The sequence below is a fragment of the Enhydra lutris genome, unplaced genomic scaffold (assembly GCF_002288905.1).
Source record: "Enhydra lutris kenyoni isolate GAN:26980312 unplaced genomic scaffold, ASM228890v2 scaffoldscaffold4, whole genome shotgun sequence".
Taxonomy (NCBI): Eukaryota; Metazoa; Chordata; class Mammalia; order Carnivora; family Mustelidae; genus Enhydra; species Enhydra lutris.
In genome coordinates, this window is record NW_019154088.1 from 18,350,693 (window position 1) to 18,369,062 (window position 18,370).

General features: G+C 35.5%; 1 protein-coding gene across 1 annotated transcript in view; it reads left to right on the forward strand.

Annotated features, from left to right (window-relative positions):
- Positions 1-18,370, forward strand: part of LOC111160514 (ubiquitin specific peptidase 8) — a 72,473-nt gene that overhangs the window by 17,590 nt on the left and 36,513 nt on the right. Inside the window, exons 2-7 of the mRNA XM_022523668.1 lie at positions 3,012-3,180; positions 6,064-6,208; positions 11,547-11,632; positions 12,921-13,086; positions 15,372-15,414; positions 18,140-18,284. Coding sequence (XP_022379376.1) covers positions 3,077-3,180; positions 6,064-6,208; positions 11,547-11,632; positions 12,921-13,086; positions 15,372-15,414; positions 18,140-18,284 — 689 coding nt within the window. The 5' untranslated portion in view covers positions 3,012-3,076. The remainder of the gene's footprint in view (positions 1-3,011; positions 3,181-6,063; positions 6,209-11,546; positions 11,633-12,920; positions 13,087-15,371; positions 15,415-18,139; positions 18,285-18,370) is intronic.

Below are 18,370 nucleotides of genomic sequence, written 5' to 3' on the forward strand. Positions count from 1 at the left end.
TTCAGGTTTTATTACAAAGCTGTAGTAACCAAAACAGTATGACACTGTTTTGACAGTAGATTAATGGACAGTAGATCAGTGGACCAGACTAGAATACCCAGAAATCAATCCATAATTATATGGTCAATCATTGACAAAGGAGGCAAGAATGTACAGTATGTGTGGGGCAGGGGGAACACAGTCTCTTCAACAAATAATTTTGGGCTCTCTGGATAGCTAAATGCGAAAGAATGAAACTGGGCCACTTTCTCTAGCCACACACACACACAACTCAAAATGGATTAAAGATCTAACTGTGAGACCTGAAACCTTAAAAATCCTAGAAGAGATCACAGGCAGTGATTTCTCTGGTATTGGCCATAGCAACATTTTCTGTTTCTCATGAGGCAAGAGGGGAAAGAGCAAAAATAAACTGTTGAAACTACATCAATGTAAAAAGCTGCATGGTTAAGAAGGAAACAAAGGCAACCTACTGAATAACAGAGGATATTTGCAAATGACATATCCAATAAAGGGTTAGTATCCAAAATATATAAAGAACTCCTACAACCCCACACCCCAAAAACAATAATCCAATTAAAAACTGGGCAGAAGAGGAGCATCTGGGTGGCTCAGTGGGTTAAGCCTCTGCCGTCAGCTCAGGTCATGGTCTCCGGGTTCTGGGATTGAGCCCTGCATCGGGCTCTCTGCTTAGCGGGGAGCCTGCTTCCCCCTCTCTCTCTGCCTACTTGTGATCTATCTCTGTCATATAAAAATCTTAAAAAAAAAAAAAAATGGGCAGAAGACATGAGCAGACTTTTCTTCAAAGACGTAGATGGCAGCAGACACATATAAAGATGCTCAGTATCACTCATCATCAGGGAAATGCAAGATATCACCTCACATCTGTTAGAATGGCTAAAATTAAAAACATAAGAAACAAGTGTTGCCAAGGATGGGAAGAAAAAGCAATCCTTATGCACTGTTGGTGGGAATGCAAACTGGTACAACCACCCCGGAGAACAGTTTGGAAATTCCTCAAAAAATTAAAAATAGAAGTACGCTGCAATCCAGCAACTGCATTCTCTGGTATTTACCCCCCAAATATAAAAATACTAATTGAAAGGGGTATATACACTTCTGTTTATTGCAGCATTATTTACAATAGCCAAATTATGGAATCAGCCCAAGTGTCCATTGATAGGTGAATGGATAAAGAAGATGTGTGTGTGTGTGTGTGTGTGTGTGTGTGTGTGTGTGTGTGTGTATAAAAAATGGAGTATTATTCAACCATAAAAAAAGAATGAAATCTTGGGGTGCTGGGTAGCTCAGTTGGTTAAGCATCTGACTTGATAATCGCCTCAGATCATCATCTCAGGGTCATGAGATTGAGCTCTGCATCAGGCTCCAATCTGAGCATGGAGCCTGCTTAGGATTCTCTCCTCCTCCTCCCTTTGCCCTGCCTCACCGCCCCACCCCCCACCATCACATGCACTCTCTCTCTCTTAAAAAAAAAATCTTTTTATTTACAATATAATATGGATGGAACTAGAGAATATAATCATAAGCAAAATTTTTAGAAAGACAACTATATTATTTCACCGACACAAAACAAGCAAAGGAAAAAAAGGCAAACCAAGAAACAGACTCTTAACTAGAGAAAACAAGCTGATGGTTACCAGAGGGGAGGTGGTGGGGAAATGGGTGAAATACGTAATATGTAGTAAAGGGTACACTTAATCATGAAGAGCACTAATGTATAGAATTGTTGAATCACTATATTGTAGACTTGAAACTAAATACAGCACTTATGTTAACTAAACTGGATCAAAATTAAAAACTTAATTAAAAATACTTTATTGCTAAAAAATGCTAACCATGATCTGAGCTTTCAGTAAGTCGAAATCACTAATCACAAATCACTTTGACAAATACGATAATAAAAAGTTTTGAAATATTGTGAACATTACTGAAATGTAATACATGCATGGACACAAAGTAAGCAAATACTGGGAAAATGAAACCAAAAGACTTGCCTGATGCAGTGTTGCCACAGACCTTCAGTTTGTAACAAAATCAGTATCTGTGAAGAACAGTAAAGTGGAGCAAAATAAAATGAGGTATACCTGTATTTATTTGAATTGTAATTAGTTCTTTAAAGAAGAAATATGGTATAAATTTAATTGGATTCTTCTGAAGTTTTCATTTGGTAACACTTGGGATCTTGCCAGGACTCCCTATTTGGTGTCCTCTCCTATGCATCTCCTGTATGCATCTGTATGCATTCCTGCACATGTACACACACAGCTTAATTGATATTCAGCTTTTCTTCCTCTTGTCTTCATTTTGTTTAATACTTTCTCCATCTCCTTTGTCAGAATTTACTAGAGCATGGGAGGAACAAAGAACGTAATAAAGCATCAAAGACTTAGAGAAACCAAAGTACTTGGGTATATTCTGTTCATATATCCCTAGATCTGTATAAATGGGCCCTGCCTACTCCCCATCCCCCACTAACTTGTTCAGCTTGCTTGTTTTTATTAGCTAGTATTATCAATGAGGAAGGGAAATATTTCTAAATGAAATTTCTTTCTATTTGTGATCTATATATTAGTAACAGATTTAGCAGTAGAAAAATATAAAATCTCTTATTCTGTTAAGTCCTTTGACAGGAAAATTCTTAATACTTAAAACAAAGTGATACAAATAATAATTCATTCAGTTAATGAACATATGAAAAAATTAATTTATTGATAACCTGAATATCTTGAATTCCCAAAATGGATACTCAAGATAATTTAAAATTAACTCTCTTTTTTTTTTTTTTTTCAGATTTTATTTTTGTATTATGTATGTTAGCCACCATACAGTACATCATTAGTTTTTGATGTAGTGTTCTATGATTCATTATTTGTATATAACACCCAGTACTCATTACAGCACGTGCCCACCTTAGTTTAGGACTTTGATGCTTTTTAACTGTTCATTTATTTTGTTGTTAATTGGAAATATTTGTGTTCATTTTGTTTCAGAAAAGAACTGCTTTTAATGAAGTACACCAACCATTGTGAAAGTGGAAAAGTAAAGATTATTCATCATGCCTGCTGTGGCTTCAGTTCCTAAAGAACTCTACCTCAGTTCTTCACTAAAAGACCTCAACAAGAAGACAGAAGTCAAACCAGAGAAAATAAGCACGAGGAAGTATGTATCCTTTGCTTGTTTCACTGAATCATATTAATTTTTAGTTCATTTCCATATTATTAAGTGGGTTAGATAAGTAGTCAGTTTGAAGTTTATTTGAAAAATGGCATCATCACATGAATAAAGACCTCCTTAGAGAAGTTCTTAGCTTTATTTTGGCAGAATATATATATATATTCTGCTGATACGCATATTTTCTGTTCTCTGGACAGTGTAACAATTATAAGTTTAAGAGGTAAAGACTACAAGGTTTCTACAAAATTCATTCAACCACAGTTAATGTCTTTTCATAAAACAGTATAGATACACTTTAATTAAAATCATTTTTATCCATGTATATTTCACATATAAGATATGATCCTAGCATAGTCTTTCTTTGATTAAAAGAGGAGAAACATGTATTTTTTGTCTAATATTTAGCAAAGTATTAATTTGTGCCAATTTGACATGAACTTTCAATGTAATGATATATGGGTTTTTATTTTTGAAGACACACAGTCTATTTTCCTGCTGACGTGGAGGCTAGAGATGATACTTCACTGATAATGATTACAAAATCTGTCCTGAGATAAAATATAATAGGGAGAGGTCCAGGTATTTTGGTATTTACTGAAAGTAATATTGCTAAAAATAGGGTATCAGTAAAATTGTTAACTTGATAGTTTTATCTCTGATATGGGACAAGAGGCAATAGTGGAAATTTTCTTCTGAATTAATTTTGACAGACAAAGGAGAAGATTTGGAGATAAGCAACTACATATTAATAGAGTTGGAAATAGAGATTTCAGAAAGAAAGGTGGATTTAGCCAGCCATATATCCCAGACTTGGGGCAAGCAGATTTTAGAAAGCAGAAAAGAGGTGTTCCATGGCTCCTCCATAAATGGGAGACTCTAAAAAAAATGATATATATGATCCCAAATGAACCTGTGAAGAGGTATCTGAAGAGACCTGTGAATGCACAGGGACATCCTTATGCATCATTTTCTAAAGGAAATAGAAGCTGGAAAGAAAACAAAACACCAGGGATGAAGAGGAGAGAACAGTAGGAACTTTAAAGAAGGTCACAAAAGAAAATCCCAAAATGAACTGATATTTCTAACCATTACAGAGGACAAAAGGGGCTTTTAAAAAACCGATCTTTTCAGGGACAGGAAGAATAAGAGAAGGATTGGCCTACTTCTTGACCTAAGTTGGTAGTATTGGTGGGATAACAGAGAAAACAGTTCTATTTAACTTCTGTTGATGGGGCGCTTGGATGGCTCAGTCTGTTAATTCTCCAACTTTTGATTTGGGCTCAGGTCGTGATCTCCAGGTCATGAGATTGAACCCCATTTTGGACCCTGTGAAGAGTTGCCCCCTCCCCCATGGAGCCTGCTTAAGATTCTCTCTCCCTCTCCCCATAACCCTGTTCTCAAATAGGTGCTCTCTAAAATAAATAAAAATTAAAAATAAATAAAAAACTTCTGCTGAATGACCTTCAAATAGAAAACAATGGGAAAGATAAAGCTACCTTGAAGCTTTCTCAGATATCACATAATCCTGAGACAGATCAATTCATTCTAGTCATGTCTGGGTTAGCTCTGGAACCACCTTGATTCCATAGGAAGTGGTATGTCAGCAGGACTTCTTTAAATATACCTCTTCATGTTCTTGCTATGGCATAGCACTAATCAAAGAACGGTAGGATCCTTTTAGGATTTTTAGCTGTTTCACTATACTCACAGTGACTCTATGGCCATCTCAGCTTGGTCTGCTACATATAAGCTTGTGAGATATACATGCATCAGAGTGAAAGAAGTTTAGATAAAAGTTGAGAAAGAAGTTTATGTAAAACCCAAGGACTGTTGCTTCCACTCCTAAACTCTTCCAAAGAGAATCTGCTCACTAGCTTTGGTTTGATTTATCTGTATTTTAGGACCATGATGCCATGCTAGGCAGGTTGTACACATGCTAAGCAGGGTATATCTTTGGTCGTAAATATAACTTTGGCCCTGTTCTTTATGTGGTGTTCTTGGCCTGGCCAACTTCATCAATTCATGTTTTAATTGTGGAGCAGATTGAAAATTACAGAAAACAAGAAACACTGCTCTGTATAGATAAAATTGATAAAGCACATTATACATGAGCATTAGTACTATAACTAGGTTGCCAAAACTTTAGTCCTCAGTGATTGAATTCCTCTCAAAGGAATGCCTATTTTATTAATTTGCTTTCTAAAGACTTTACCAGGCAGATGACCTTAGAATGAATGCCACAGAATCCTAAAATTTACCAAAGTGGGATTTTAAGATTACTTATTTTTAGACTTCAAATCTCTTTTCCTTCCAGCACCAGTGAATCAGAGTGCAATTTGGTCATTTTGTAGAAGACTTTAACCAAGTAAAAAGATTGAACCCATGTTTCTTTCCCTGCCCCTTGTTTCTTGGATTTTAGGTGGGGAGATTTTTACAGCATAGTTAGAAAGGGGTGAGGAGAATTGAAAAGTATCTTAACATTAAACATTAACTAAAGATTTTAGCTCCCCTACTTCAATGCAAGTGGTATGGAGTTATCTTCCTTAATTGTAGAGTATGACTATTAAATGACTGCCCAAGGACCACTTGTCTCAGGATTATCTATCATAGCAAATCTTTTAAAACTGGGCTCAGTGCATTTTGAACAGTTCAATGGTATATAAACAACTGTTAGGAAGCAGAAGTATTTATTAGTAGGATAGGGGAATTTTCAGGTTGCATCCAAACATATATGAAACTTTGTATCATTTACAAAGTCATGCAGTCTGAATTATGAAATTCACTTACCAAGAGTCTCTGTAGACCTTATCATGATTTCCCCCCTGCCTTTATGTCAGGTGTTTTAATTATTTTTTTCTCTAATTGAAGTTATGTACAGAGTGCCCTGAAGATCTTCAAGACAGCAGAAGAATGCAGATTAGATCGTGATGAGGAAAAGGCCTATGTACTATATATGAAATATGTGACTGTTTATAATCTTATCAAAAAAAGGCCTGATTTCAAGCAACAGCAGGTACCTTTTATTTTTGCATTTTTATTTGCTAAGTTATTTTTGCACAGTAGAGCTACTGATTTCCTCTAAAAGTTAACTGATACTGAAATTAGGTCACACTATGTAGCACCAGGTTCAAACTCCTATGCAGCTAGAAAAAGTAAACTAAATGTTTAGTTTCTTCATTTTTAACTGTATATGTATGGATGTAATCATACTGTATACCCATACCTCATTTGCCTTGGATTAGTACAAGTTTATAGCAATGTAAAGATGCCTAAGTTTTCTGTTACAGTAAATGATCACCAGATCAAGTGGAAGGATTCAGTTTACTCATGCATTAAATACGAAAAATGTGTCTGCAGTCATACTTTCTCAGAATTCAGGATTTTGTCAAGTAATGTGTGTGTGTATGTGTTTCATTTTTACTTTTGTATTTGAGTGTAGTTGAATAGAATGTTACATTAGTTTCAGGTGTACAGCATAGTGATTAGGTAAATTTATACATTATGCTGTGCTCGCCACAAGTGTAGCTACCATCGGTCACCATACAACACTATTATATCATTGACTATATTCCCTATGTTCTGTCTCCCACTTGCTTTCACCCATTTTCCCCTCCCCTTCCCCCTCCCCTCTGGCAACTATCAGTTCTCTAAATTTACATGTATGATTCTCCTTTTTGTTTGTTTATTCATTTGGGTTTTCTTTTGGTGCTGCATGTGAGTGAAATCATATGATATTTGTCTTTCTCAATCTGACTTGTTTCATTTAGCATAATACCCTTTAGGTCCATCCATGTTGTCACAAATTACACAGTCTCATCCTTTTTATGGCTTTGTAGTACTCCAGTGTGTGTGTGTGTGTGTGTGTGTGTGTGTGTGTGTGTGTGTGTGTACACACCACATCTTCCTGTTTCATTTGTCAGTCTCTGGTTGGTCAGTCTCTTGTTTTTATGTGGCAGCTTTTTATATTTGACATTGTAGCTGTGTTAAAGAATCAGCTAATATGGATTGCTTCCATTTTTATTTGCTATTATTACTATTACTTTTCCTTTTTATCCTTTGAGCAAGTTCCTTTCTTTTGCTGAAGCCGTGGGAAAGGAGGGAAGGTGGGAGAGATATAAATGGATAAAGAGAACTAATAACTAGGTATGTCTTGCTAGAGAACATGGTTGCATTTCAGCTGTACCAGAAACGGACAAAAGAAGAACACAGCTAGTAGGTTAGAGAAATTGGAGGAATATTGTGTTGGTGGTTCGACCAGCAGTCTTGCTACCAGACAATAAGCAGCAGCAACTTATACTGCGTATAGGTTTCTCACCTGGTTGAGAAGCCTTCGTGAATTAATATTGAGATTTTGTTGTTGTTCACTGAATTGGTTTGCCTTATTTAAATTGACTTACAGAAGTGAAAAATGTTCTCTTATTCTTTGAAATAACTTTTTTTTTTAAAGATTTTTTTTTAAGATTTTTTTTTTAAAGGTTTTATTTGTCTGTTAGAGAGAAAGAGATCACAAGCAGGCAGAGAGGCAGACAGAGAGGCATGGGGAAGCAAGCCCCCTGCTGAGCAGAGAGCCAGATTGGGGGCTCAATCCCAGGACCCTGGGATCACGACCTGAGCCGAAGGCAGAGGCTTAACCCCCTGAGCCACCCAGGTGCCCCTGAAATAACTTTTATTTTTTCCCCCAGAGTAGTGTGACCTATATGATTTCTTTTGGTGGTTGGTTAAGGGATGACTTTAGTGTTTTATTTAATAGTGATAAGTCATTGCTGGTATTTCTTTTCACCAACAAAATTATGTTACTAATAGTTATAGGGATTTAGCTGTAGCTTTGGAAAGGTGGACCCTTGCATGTGAGGTTCATCCTTCTGTCCACAGTTGGCTAGATTGGTCCTAATCTTAGAACATTCTTGAGCATACCTATCTGCAAATACAGAGGCCTGCCCAAATTCAATCAAGTTTCTGTATGCTCTTTGATGGTTTTTTATAATATCTATTAAAGTGGAATTACTTTTAAAAGAAGGGTAAAAGTGTTTAGTAAAGTAAATTTTTTTGAAAGATTTACAATTTTGGATAGCTTGGTAGTTTTGGTGTCTCCTGTTTCGTCTGTTGTGGTAGGGCAAATTTTTTATGTATTTACTTTTTGCTGTAGTTTGTTTCCTTTCTTTCTTTCTTTCTTTCTTTCTTTCTTTTCTTAAGATTTTATTCATTTGACAGAAAGAGAGGGGCAGGCAGAGTCAGGGGAGAAACATATGTGGGACTTGATCCCAGGACCCTGGGATCATGACCTGAGCCAAAGGTGGCCACTTAACTAACTGAGCCACCCAGGCACCCTGACTTTTTGCTGTAGTTTTCTAAGTTAGTGGTTGCTTTTTTTCTTTGAGAAGATTGGGAGTGTTCTTGTAGCTACTTTTTTTTAACTTGAGAAGATTAGGAGTGAAGTTTAATCGATAAGAATTTTTTTCCATTTCCACAGAGTATCTATTACATTCCCAGAGGGAGTAGTTGAAAGTTACAGGAGTTGTTCAGCTTAGGAAGCTCCCTCCCAAGGCTCAGGTAACTCAGGCTGTTACTTCATGCACTGGAGTTGTTCATTTGCTCTGTCCAGGGTACGTATCTCCTTCTGCCTTAGAACTGTGTTTGTTTTATTTTATTTAACCCAACATCTCCAGTGCACTTCAAGTATGTGAAGTGTTAAATTTACCAACTAGGCATTTTCTAGGATTTACACTTTAAATCAGGTAGGGGCAGAATATAATGTCACTAGTCTTCTTCAGAAACCTGTATCTTTCAATCTTGTTTTACACGAGGGAGTATTTAAGATTTAGATAAAATGTTAATTTAGCAAGGTCACTAGTAAAGGATACATTACATTTCTTACTCATTGAAAAATTCCCTTTATGAATAATTTTTTCAGGGTTATCTGAAAAGGGAAATAATATTGAAAATATTAGTGTAGCAAAGTCTAGATAAATTAGAATTATATTTTCAAATCTGCATGGTATACATGATAATTAATCCTAAATATTATTGGTAAGCCTTTTTATTTGTGAAATCATGAGACTTGAGTTTTTTTTTTTTTTTTTAAAGATTTATTTATTTATTTGACAGAGAGAGAAATCACAAGTAGGCAGAAGTAAGCAGAGAGGCAGGCAGAGAGGGAGAAGCAGGCTCCCCGCTGGGCAGAGAGCCCGATGCGGGGCTCGATCCCAGGACCCTGGGATCATGACCCGAGCCGAAGGCAGAGGCTTAACCCACTGAGCCACCCAGGCGCCCCGTGAGACTTGAGTTTTTATGTTCAGGAATAAGAAAGTTCTATTTGGGTAAACCTGAGAAACAAACATTTTAGTTGTGTAAAAATTGGATGTTATTTTTCTATTCTGCCAACTTGAAAATATTAATTGTTCTCCTTTAAGAGCACAGAGAGATATAATTACTGACAAAAAAAACCCTCACTAATATTAGGGGAGTGTCTTCTGGAAGTTTGTAACAGGCATGCCCAAACACAATTTTTTCAGAATTTAAACAGGGTTAAGCTGGGCTTAAAGACTGGCTTTTTTAAATGAGTTCATGTCAAAAAATTAAAAAACAAGTCACAGTAATTTTTGTTTTATTTTTATGAGAGAAATCTTATAATAAAATTTTGTTTTCTGTTGAAAACACATTGTATCGGGATGCCTGGGTGGCTCAGTCAGTTAAACATCTGCCTTTGGCTCAGGCCATGATTCCAGGGTTCTAGGATCAAGCCCCACATCGGGCTCCTTGCTCAGCGGGGAGCCTGCTTCTCCCTCTGCCTGCTGCTCCCTCTCCTTGTGCTCATACTCTCTCACTCTCTCTGACAAATATGTACAATCTTAAAAAAAAAAAAAAAACACTGCATCAAAAGTCTGGACATTGTGGCAGCTGAAGTTTTGAGTTGATACAATATTGAAAAAACTTTTATTGAAATTATGTAATGAAGGGCCTTTTAACTTATTTAGTCTTTATTTAGAAGAATAAGCCTAACCTAAAACATGATGTACTTTATGTATTTTAAGTATTCTCTACATCCAATATGGGGCTGAAACTCACAGCCCCAACCTTGAGATATCAAGAGCTACATGTTCTACCTACTGAGCCAGCCAGGAGCCCCAAAACATGATCTTCTTTTAGGCAAAACAGACATGTAGTAGCTGTTATCAATAGATTTACCCCAAACCAGCTCTTAGTGACTGCTTTTCAAAGAGCCAGCAGTGCGTATCTTGCCTCTTGGTCTTTCTTTTTATTAATTTTTTATTACTATATAATTTGTGATGAACTGTGCTACTAGGCTCTGTTTCAGAGTCACACTGACAAGTTGTGGCCAGTTAGATAATTACATCCAAAAATCAGCTGAGTTTCACTGTGCTACTGTCATGTTCAGCCAACCTTAATTTGAAAATATCGCTGATTGCAGGATCTAATCAGTGACCTCTTAGAGAAGTTATTTTTCTTAACTTTATTCTGCTTAAGTTATGTGCCAGACGTTTTGTGTTTTTTTTAAAGATTGTATTATTAATGATTTATTTCTTTCATCTGATACTTACTCAAGGTTTCCTCAAGTGTTTTATGTCAAAAGTGTTTTGACTCCAGTTGAGAGGTAGGTTGCTATTATAAAGGTGGAGGCAAAAACATCGCAGCTTAAAACAAGGAAAACAAAATAAATACCATGCTGTAGGTCAATATACAATTTGCTTTACTGCTTCTGATTCTAGAGAAAGAAACCTAAGTAACATATTTGCAATAGGAAAATATATATTTTTCCTGAAAACTTTGCTTTTTGGTCTTATTCACAAATAATAGGAATAGCATTTTATATATATATTTTTAAGATTTTTACTTATTCGAGACAGAGAGAGAGTGTGTGCATAAGCAGGGGGAGAGGCAGAGGGAGAGGGAGAAGTGGACTCTGAGCCGAGCAGGGAGCCCAATGTGGGGCTTGATCCCAGGACCCTGAGATCATGACCTGAGCCAAAGACAGATGCTTAGCCATCTGAGCCATCCAGGCACCCCCAGTATTTATACTGAAAGGTGTCTTCCAAATAAATAAAATTACTACCTTTTAGGGTTTGGGGTTTTTTGTTTGTTTGGGGGTTTTTTTTGTGTGTTTGTGCAAACTAATTGTATGAAGAAATGCTTTTGAAACATTTGGAGAACAAGTTGTGTGTTTATGTAGGTTAAAAGTTAAAAAAAAAAAAAAAAGAAAAGAAAAACTTCATTCGATCATGTTTTCATCCAATCTTTCCGTCACATAGCACCATGATTTTAATGTTTTTAGCATTAGTGCTGTGTACAATGACCAGTACTAAAAGTATGGGATGGTTTTCTTATAATTTTAGGACTACTTTCACTCAATACTTGGACTTACAAACATCAAAAAAGCTATTGAAGAAGCTGAAAGACTCTCTGAAAGCCTTAAACTCAGGTACAGACATTATTGTAAAATCTTTAAAAGAACATAAATTTAGAAGATAAAAATAATATTTAGAACTTGTCCATTTATATCTGACCATGCGTATGAATCCCAGTTCCTAGAAATAAATCTTACATTAACAAAAATTAGAATCATCTGCCGTATTACCTTTATGTTTATGTGTTACATTCATATTTTTTACTGAAAATCTGAAAATGTTTAGAATGATAGATTGTTGTGATAAGCCTTGGTGTAGTACATCAGAGCTCAGGTTCAGGTTTTACTAACTCTCTGACAGGATTTTTTAGAAAAATATAATTTCTCATATGCCCCAGGTTGTAGTGTGCTATTGGACACTGGTCTTATGGGAATGAAGTATTTACTATTAGTTTTGAACTGCCTAGTTTGCAGTAGCTATTATGTTTAAAAACAGCTCTAATTCTAGTATTTACCGTGACTGGCTTGCCAGGCTTATAAAGTAATAAGAAATTAAAAGCGGTATGTTTTAATTTTTAGTTATTAATCATTCTTTAACAGAATAAAAGGGAGCTGTTTTTCTAACTGATTTTTCATGGTTGAATCAATGAACTATTCTAGTTATATATATCCTAGTCTTTACTTAGAAATTATCTTCTTGAATTAATATATTCCTTTTATCCTTTTCAGAAATTACTAATCTTGGGGCTGGAATATGTTAGGGTGGTTGGTACAATTTAGAATCACCCTTCTTTTCCTCCTTTCATCAGTTATTCTTTTCCTCCTTTCACCAGTTAATCAACTGAGTAGAATAGAATTTCTCCTTATCTTTAGGTTACCCCTTACTGATGTTTCTCTTGGATTTGTCTAGTTTTTCCCTACTTGTACTGTTACCAGAGATACTCCTTTATCTTTTGGTCGTGTAAGCCATTTTCTCATGTAAGCCATTACCTTTTTATATTTTGGACTACTTTATAAGTGAATTAGTTCATTTTAAGAGTATAAGTCCTTTGAAAAAGGAATTGCAGGAGATTTGAATTTTTTTAAAGGTTGAAATTAGTGGGAAGGAAAGAACAAAAAGAGCATTAAACAACTTTAACTTAAGAGCATAGTGTTTCAAGATTTTTGGGCAATTTAAAATCTACAGAGGGCAAATTTATGAGTTGTGGTTTGGAACAGAACACTGGCGAATCAAATTTCAGCTGGAGGGAGGAAGTTTGCTGCCATAAAATACCCCACAGTAGGGCACTAATTTTATGGAACTGGAACTCTATTTTTCATGATCATGCCAATAAAAGACATCTTGACTTCTTTTCCCAACTAGATATGAAGAAGCTGAAGTTCGGAAAAAACTTGAAGAAAAGGACAGACAGGAGGAGGAAGAGCAGCTGCAGAAACAGAAAAGGCACGAAGCAGGAAGAGAGGATGGTGGCACATCATCTAAAAGTTCCTTGGAAAATGTAATGGATTCCAGAGACAAAACCCAAAAGGTATTTCAAATTTATTCTGTAAAATAAAAAGATTGTTTTTTTTTCCCCCAGATAATTTGCTCAGTGCAAGTTGAGATAACCACTACAACATACTTTTAGGCAACAAGGGTAAAATTTAATTTAGTGTTTTTATTAGAAATTGAATTAAATATTCTAGCTTCATTTGATTCTGTGTTTCTTTTGGAGCTTTACAGAACTCTATTCTGTGCATTAACTAGTTTTTTACAGTTATTATCAACTTGATTAGAGCAGTAGAAAGCAGTTGAGTTGTAATTCAGTATATCTGAGTTCTGGTCCCATGTCAAGTCTTGCTTCACCCTTCTAGGACTTCATTTCCTCATTGCCAAATGAAGATCTTGAAATAGATGGTCTTTAAGGTCTCTTCTTTCTAATGTAATTTAAATTGAAAAAGATTTGGTATACTACTTATTTGATGCCCAACCTTATGTGTTTGTAAGGTCTCATACTCTCTCCCTAGCTTTTTCTTCCTTTCTGACCATTTCCCTTTCCTCTTCCTCTTCCTCATTTGTTCCATTTATTCAGTGACTTGTTATCTAGCCACAGTCTTGTTTGGCAAGAACCATCAGTGACTCAATCTGTACCTGCCAGCTACCACTGTATCTCCTTCCCTTCACCTTCTGAGAAACTACTCTTCCTAAAATATAATTTCTTTCTTTTCTTTTGTGTGTATGTGTGTTTCCTAAAATACAATTTCTTATGTACTGTCAAAATTCATATAAAGATTTCTACTTTACTTTTTCTTAAGGATTTTGTAGCTTTCAGCTATCATTTGTATGTGAATCATCATTGGTTTCATTAAGAAATAGTTGTTGAATTACTTGTGACATTGTACTAAGCACTATTTAAAAAAAGTGAAGAAATATGGTTTGTTGATTTTAGGAACTCATAATTTAAGATAAGTAACACTGCCTTAGTGGAATGTTCTTTTGTAGGTCAAGTGGCGGATACAGATAAAAAGCAAAATTTCAAAGAACTGTGTGAAAGGGACTTTAAAATGTTTTTATTTTGTTGCCTTTCCAGCAGGAGAGCCAACTACTTTTTATTACTTTTACTTTTGTTTAGCCTTTTTATACTGGAAAAAAAAGTATAATTAGACACAATTACCCAGTGTCAATAATCAGCTAACATTTGTCACCTAACACTTGTCACATTTTGTATCTGCACTTCCCCTTTTGCTAGATCATTTCAAAGCATGTTATAGAGGACATATCATTTTACTACTAAATGTTTCAGTGTACATCTCAAAGAAAGGGACATTTTCTTTTTAATGACAATACTGTTTTTTCACCTCATAAAATTAACAATAATTCCCTGATATAATCTAATACCCAGTCTATATTCACATTTACCCACTGTCTCATAATGATATTTTAGAGTTGATTTGTTTGAATTAGGATCCAGACAAGGTCCACTCGTAGTCTTCTGATTGTTTTGTCTCTTAAATTAAGTCTCTGTAGTACTCTCTGCTTTAGTCCCCCATTTCACTTTTTTAATTTCTTGCCTTTGACTTTTTAATACAGATCAGGTCTGTGAAATGAACCAACCACATTCTGGATTTATCTAATTGTTTACATCTTGTATCATTTAATCTATACATCTATCTTCTATATTTGTTGTAGGCTAGAAGTTCAACCTAGAAGCTTAATGAGATTCAGGTTCAGTTTTTGCTTTTGGCAAGTGTACTTCATAGGTGATTCTGTGCACTTCATAACTGCATTGTATTAGGAACATTATATACACTCCTTTTTTAATTTTAGTGATGCTAAAATTGATCACTTCTCAAGTGGTTTTTGATTTTTCATCTATACAATGAGTTAGTACCTTACAGAAATAACCCTCGATGTCGTGGTTAGAAAATACAATTATATTTTTACAAATTTTTGTTTTCCTTCAATTATGTAATATTGAACTCTGAAAGGAATAGCCAGAATTTTTATTTCGTTGTAAGAAATATTCTGTCATTGAATTAAATATTAAATTTCTTAACAGACTGTGCTTTTATATTATATTTAACCTTTAACTGAAGAAAATTTCAAGAAGTGTTACATGATTCTGTTGTATTGCTAGTTATTTTAGCTGTTTTCTGCTGCCAGATAACCTGATGAAGCCATGACTCTTCATCGGTATTTTAATAAAATGCCAGTACTACGCACACTTCATTTTCTGGACTTTCAGTTTCAGTGAAGTAATAGAGTTGAACTTTCTGTTTCTATAAAAAATTTTTTCTTCTGTTAAAGTTGAAACTTTCTTTTTCTATGAAACAGATAAATGGTGAAAAGAGTGAAAAAAATGAGACCACAGAGAAAGGTAAGCGTGTACAGAAGGGAGGGAGTTCTTTTGAGTCATTATTGAGATGCAATATTTCATATTTAATGCAAATAAGCTTCAGATTTTACATTCTGTTTGTAAGTGAACAATGTTTACATACATTTTGTATGTAAGCTTTATCATTTTTCTTAGTCTGTGCAATTATATCGAAAACATGTTTATATTCTGCATATGTCATGGGGAATATTTATGTTAAATTGTGATTAAAAACAAAGCCACAGTTTGTACTTTTCAGGTTTTTTTTTTTTTTTTTTTTTTCCGAAGATACAGTTTAGCAAAGCGGTTAAGAGCACAGATTTTCCAAAGTCAGACTGCCTGGATTTTGAATACTGTCTCCTTTGAATTTTCATGTGATCTTGAGCATGTTACTTAACCTCTCTACCTTAATGTCCCCATCCTGCAAAGTGAGGGTAATAGTAGTATCTGTTCTATAGACTTATTATAAAGATTGAATAAGTTAGTATGTGTGAAACTCTTAGTGACTTTATATAAGTGAACTTTATTAAAGGATTTGTGAATTTACTATTATGACTCTAGTTTGTAGACCTAATTATTTGAAAGTCTTTTCCATTTCCCTCAAAAAAAATCCAAACTAGTAATTTGGATGTTATCCATATGTGATATTGATACTCCAGTCACAAAAATGTGACCTAAACAGCAAAACTTGGACAGTTGTGTAAGTTTTCCTCTCTCAGGAAAGGTTCAGCTTAAATATCAATTGTATGTAACATTAAAGTAAATTCTCTATTTAAAAATATTACTGTACAGGGACACCTGGGTGGCTCAGTCAGTTAAGTGGCTGCCTTTGGCTCAGGTCATGATCCCAGGGTCCTGGGATGGAGTCCCACATCAGGCTCCTTGCTCCATGGGGAGCCTGCTTCTCTCTCTTCCTCTGCCTGCCATTTTGCCTGTTTGTGCGCTCTCTCTCTCTCTCTCTCTCTGACAAATAAATAAATAAAATCTTAAAAAAAAATTACTGTACAACAGGGGCACCTAGATGGTTCAGTCAGTTGAACATCCAACTCTTGATTTTGGCTTAGGTCATGATCTCAGGGTCATGAGATTAAGCCCTACACCAGGCCTTGTGCTCAGCAGGGGAATTTGCTTGAGAATCTCTCTCTCTCTCTCCCTCTCCCCCTCCCCTGTTCTAAAATAATAAATAAATATTTTTTAAAATTAAATATTACCATACAACAATTAAAAAAATAGTGTAGTAAGACACCTTCCTAAAAGTTATTAATTCATTCCAAGATTTGTTGTTTTTGTTTTTTTTCCTAAAGATTTTATTTATGTGACAGACGGAGATCACAAGTAGGCAGAGCAGCAGGCAGAGAGAGAGGGGGAAGCAGGCTTCCCACTGAGCAGAGAGCCCGATGTGGGGCTTGATCCCAGTACCCTGGGATCACGACCCGAGCTGAAGGCAGAGGCTTAACCCGCTGAGCCACCCAGGCGCCCCCAAGATTTGTTTTTATGTATGTTTTTTGTATCTTATCCTGCTTAGGTGTTACTTTCCTAAGTGGTTTGTTCCCAACTTTTTTAGATAATTCTGTTGTCAAAATGATCTTGATGGTTAGAGAGGGAAACAGGATGGTTATTAGCAGGTGGGTATTTTAGCTTAGGAGATATTGTGACTACGTTCTTCTCATATCTCACTGCCAAAATAGTTCTTCACATTTTAAGCTCCTTTGTAGTAGCTTTTTATTTTTTTAAATATTTATTTGGTTCTTGTTTTTGTTTTGTTTTGTTTTTAATTTTTAAAGTTTTTATTTTTATTTTTTATTTTTTTTTATTATTTATTTGTCAGAGAGAGAGAGAGAAAGAGAGAGAGAGTGTGAGCACAGGCAGATAGAGTGGCAGGCAGAGGCAGAGGGAGAAGCAGGCTCCCTGCCGAGCAAGGAGCCCGATGTGGGACTCGATCCCAGGACTCTGGGATCATGACCTGAGCCGAAGGCAGCCGCTTAACCAACTGAGCCACCCAGGCGTCCCTAAAGTTTTTATTATTGAAGTATAGTTGACCTTGTTGTGTATTTTAATCTTCCCTTTCAGGTGGTAGAAGCTAGAAGAGAAAGATAGCAACATAACAAATATTTACTTGGGCTAAATATTAAAGGGTTAGAGAGTAAACATTTTAGGCTTGGGGGGTGGGGGATGCTGTCATTCTTGCTGTCTCAGCTAGAAAATAGCCATTGACAATATGTAAACACTTTTCTACAACTATGTTCCACTAAAAACAGGTAGCCATAGTCTGTCAGCCCCTGATTCAGAGCACAATTCCTCCCCATTGGACCTCAACAGAGACTTTTTAAAAATTTAGAACCTGTCAAGAATTTTTGAACCATAGATGTTTCTTCTGGTTGACATTTGTCAAATGATTTAATTACTGAGAATAAGAATATTTTCATGAGATGCATATATTAATTTCCTTTATTTTATTCCAGCAGCAGAACCAGCACGAGATGTAGTTGTAACCTCAAGAGCAAGTTTTGGTGTTTTAAGCTTTCAACATTGATCTAGTTTCTTGATAAATGTCAAAAACACAAATTATATATAATGTTAGTTTAAAAAGTAGTAAGTAGTATGATGGGATAGCAGGTATATGATACTTAGTACCCTTCATTCTTCTAGAAGAAGAAATGATTGTTCTGTGTTTACTGAACAGAACTAGGTGTTTCTTGTTGCTTATATTGTCTCTCTTAATTCCAAGGAACAATCACAGCAAAGGAGCTATACACAATGATGATGGATGAAAACATCAGCTTGATTATAATGGATGCTCGAACAATGCAGGATTATCAGGATTCCCACATTTCAAATTCTCTCAGTGTTCCTGAAGAAGCCATCAGGCCAGGGTGAGTCATTGTATTTAGGTAAAATGGTTAACTGTGGACAGTAGTTAATGTTATTACTTAGCATCCAACCTACATATGATAAAGTA